The sequence below is a fragment of the Juglans regia genome, chromosome 15, assembly GCF_001411555.2.
Source record: "Juglans regia cultivar Chandler chromosome 15, Walnut 2.0, whole genome shotgun sequence".
Lineage (NCBI taxonomy): Eukaryota > Viridiplantae > Streptophyta > Magnoliopsida > Fagales > Juglandaceae > Juglans > Juglans regia.
Window position 1 is genome coordinate 2,499,175 of NC_049915.1, and position 3,842 is coordinate 2,503,016.

The 3,842-nt window shown below is 35.0% G+C and overlaps 1 protein-coding gene across 1 annotated transcript; it reads right to left on the bottom strand.

The window, feature by feature from the left end:
* On the bottom strand, positions 1-3,523 carry LOC109001920. The gene is made up of 5 exons (XM_035686090.1): positions 3,440-3,523; positions 2,648-3,165; positions 2,330-2,476; positions 995-1,443; positions 1-876 (listed from the first exon to the last, which is right to left on the bottom strand). Exons 2-5 carry the CDS (start codon positions 3,144-3,146, stop codon positions 181-183), a joined length of 1,791 nt encoding a protein of 596 aa, XP_035541983.1. The 5' UTR covers positions 3,147-3,165; positions 3,440-3,523; the 3' UTR covers positions 1-180.
* Between the last annotated feature and the right edge of the window lie 319 nt (positions 3,524-3,842).

Genomic DNA, 3,842 nt, shown 5'->3' on the forward strand with positions numbered 1-3,842 from the left:
TTTCATACAATAATTATCACCAGCCCAATACTCGTGGGTTTTATATAAAACCAACATTATTCCAAGCTAATTAATGAAGATCATACTCATGAAGCCTTGATCATATATACTTTCGTCAAATTTCACACCGAGGACTTGCATGACTGGTTGTCTAGGACGTTTCAATCAGACCCCTTTTTTTCAGCCCGATTGTTGGAACCTGAGTTCTTTCATTATGTCCGGCTTGATTGTCATTCTTAATTTCCGTAGCAAGCGTTGATGGCAGCTTGGATTGAAAAGCCTATTCTGTGACCGGAAAAGGAACAAATTTGAACAGAATGCTGAGCGAAATATATCATACCAAAGGCCATAATGTAGGATAACAAACAAACAAACTAGAACAGTGGCTATTATTCGGATCGGAACATCTATTTTGCTTTTAGAGACCAAAATACAGGCTGCACAGAAGGCTATTAGCATGCCTACTATTGCGATGAAAACGGTATAGAGTCCCAACCCCAACCTAAGATGTAATAATTTGAGGAAATCCTTTTCGGTGTACGGTGACGTGTGGATTGCCAGGAAAACTAATATTGAATACGAAGAGAATAACATGGCTACAGCATCTGATACGAGAAATAGCGTAAACCATTTGGTTTCCAGAAAGATAGGAATGCCTGTTTCTTGATTGTTGCCACCCGGTATTGTGAAGGCAGCTGGAAAAACCACAGTGGCAATTAGTGCTGCCACGAGCATGCAAGAGTTTGCCGTTGTTTTCATCCACTTTTCACCATTCTTCCGTAGTTCATCATGGGTCCTCGTAAATATATCCCGTGGTGTTTCTCCATTTTCATTCTTCTCGTTCGTTAATGACTTCGGTACGATCTTTTCTATCTCCTGCTATGAACAATTACTTGTAAATTAAAACATATAGAAAGGGGAGACCATGCAATATATACATGTTCGACGAGAAGAAAAGAAGTTGACATGATATTTTACACCTGCACATACGTACTTGAAACCACAACAACTCTCGTTGCATTTGAAGGGCCGCTCCTGGGACGATATTCAGTCGATCCGAAGGTGGCAATTGTCCAGCTAAGTGCAGCATGTTGTTTCCCCCTTCGGCATAATAGGTCGCAAGGTTGACCTTCGCAACACCTATCTCATATATTAAATTAAAAACACGCTCTTGTCGATGTTTAATAGCAACGTGAAATAAACTTCCATATTCCTTGTCAACTTGCCATATGAGATCGGGATAAGAGCGTATAAGTATAATTATAAATTCAACGTTCCCTACTTTTGCAGCTTCAACAACTAGTTTCATCATATGCTGGTCATGACCAACCGCAGTTGGCGAGAAATATGTGTTGTCTTCGATTAGCTGTTTCCAAAGGCGGTCAACTAAGTGATGGGCTGATGCTTGCATCAAAGCTTTGTTGCATAACCGACCTCTGAAGCCTAGTTAAGAAGATCGTCTAGTTAAACAGAAATATAAATTCTATATGCCAAAAGAATATCATATCGTTTAGGATATATATTATAATTAGTTCTTATATTAATGGATCATTATTTCATTGCTTCAATGTCGTCATATACATTTTATTTTTCAATATATATGCTTCTTAATATTATAGCTCTATATATAGCGTACATGGCTCCTATATATAAATTAAATTGACATAGCTTAATTAATTTCTGATCATGAATTAATTATATATGCGCATAAAATTGCAATTAGTGACAAACAATTTATGTTAAGAGTCTCTGAGATTAACGTCTTCAAATTTAATTAGGTATGGTTATTTGGACATGTTAGTTTGATGACTAGCCTGGTATCTTAAATAGCAAATCGCACTAAAAAGAAGATTTATAAGTATTTATTTATAATAATAAAAAAAAGCATTAAAGAATTAATATGGCAAGAAATGCTATTCTAAAGCCTCTACACCATCTATATGGCATAATTTCATTTATAAGATTTAAATTTTAAAATTTATTTTTCAAATCAAATTGTTCAATATAGATTGTATATTGTAGAGACCTAAGAGTAGAGTTATTTATGATGGCCTCCTATCTACCTCCCAATGCCACGTGCAGGGGTATTATATGTACAACCATGCGTGAACAACAAATTATGAGATAACTTCCTAGCTAATGGTAGCAGCAGTCTACCACAATGTAGAAGGCACCTCTCTACGGCCGGAAACGTACACTTGGTAAATTTATATTCTTGATTAATCAAGAAATTCCTCCTGTCCACAGTTATAAATATACACATGCATACTTACATATGTACGTACATACGTATATTTAGGTTAATAGTTTAGGTTGGAAATAAACTAACAGGAGTTTAAGCATCTTTCCCATACTGATGGCTGACTTTTGATGCCAATTCTCGAAGGCATTTCAGCCAACATCTCCAATGAAAGCCAAAGATATTCCTGCTCTACAAGTGCTGGCTTTAGAATGTCCAGAATTTTGTGTGCCGTATCTGTTCATAAAAACCAAGACATATTTTAGTCTATTTTAAGTAACTATCATTTAATAATAGGTTAATATATGAATTAAGTTATTTAGAAAAACGTATCATATTACAAGAACAATACCATTAATAGTTCATAATTAATTGTCTCAAACTGATGATCATAAGTGTAGGAGATACCATACAAATCGGTGGAAATAGCAGCGTTAAGGAGATTAATGTGATCTAGAGAAGCCAAGTCTTGAATAGGAGTCACAGAGTATAAATACGACACCATGTCTCTATTTCCAGTCTTTATTGCCGCGTAAAGTGGTAAAAATTCGATGTCATCCATGGGGATCAATGGCAGACATTTGTTCTTTTTCACCATCACCTCTGCAATTGTTACGATTTCTGATTGAGCGGCAAAGTAAAGGGCCGTGCAGTTGCTTGGTTTGATTTTCAATTCTAATTGTTCCGGTGTCATCCGTTTCACGAGTTCTTTTACAAAACGGGTGTTTTTTACAGCTGCAGCATTGTGAAGAGCTGTGCCTTCCTGTTTTGTTATTTGGGCTCCAAGGCAGTTTGGATTTTTCTGGATAAAAGCTTCAGCAGTTTTCCAGTCATCTTCTAGGGCAGCTTGAAGGAGAGGAGCATAAAAAGCACGAGATTGAGATAATGAGCTAGCACCCTCTTCCATTATTTTTCCTTGATCTTTTCTAAGAATATTGAAAATTAATTACAAGAATTAATATGATATTACGTATGTAAATATGCATGAGATGCTTAATTAGGTGAATAGATATATAGACAATATATGGGTGACGACTGCTTTAATTAAAAAATAAAACAGAAATCTCTGAAACATAAATTAATGGTCTATATATGTCAAAATACAATATTCATCATGCATATATGCAATATGTGATATTATTGATCATGATTTTTGAGCCAATATTATAATTAGGAGGACTATATATCGAAACTGCTAACCTTCACAGTTGGAAATTGATGAGGTAGCTTAGCTTCAGAGAGAGCACTGCGTGTAGTGCGTACGTACTCCAAGTAGATGAGGTTTTTGATACTCTCAACCTTGCACGAGAATTTTGCTACAAAGTGGATGATATTTATAGATCGACGTCTGGCCACCATTACGTATCGATCATTATCATCATTAAGACTGGATATATATATATATATATATATATATATATATTAAAATGACTATATTGTCCAAATTAGAATACGAAAGATCAAAGATCTAAAACACATTATTGTTCTTTACCCCCTAGTATTTTGGAACTTGTCTTGATCTTCTCAAAAGAAATGTTTTTAAAAAGAGTAATGATATGCGTAAATCCTTTTTACAATAATATTTTAAATTGTGAATATTTCT

Excerpts from the sequence above, each read along its gene's own strand:
- LOC109001920 (XM_035686090.1), bottom strand. The coding sequence starts at position 3,146 with ATGGAAGAGGGTGCTAGCTCATTATCTCAATCTCGTGCTTTTTATGCT. Across the intron at positions 2,477-2,647 it reads TATTTCCACCGATTTGTATG|ATACGGCACACAAAATTCTG; the intron begins GTATCTCCTACA and ends TTTTATGAACAG. Across the intron at positions 1,444-2,329 it reads GGAAAGATGCTTAAACTCCT|GCTTCAGAGGTCGGTTATGC; the intron begins GTTAGTTTATTT and ends CTTCTTAACTAG.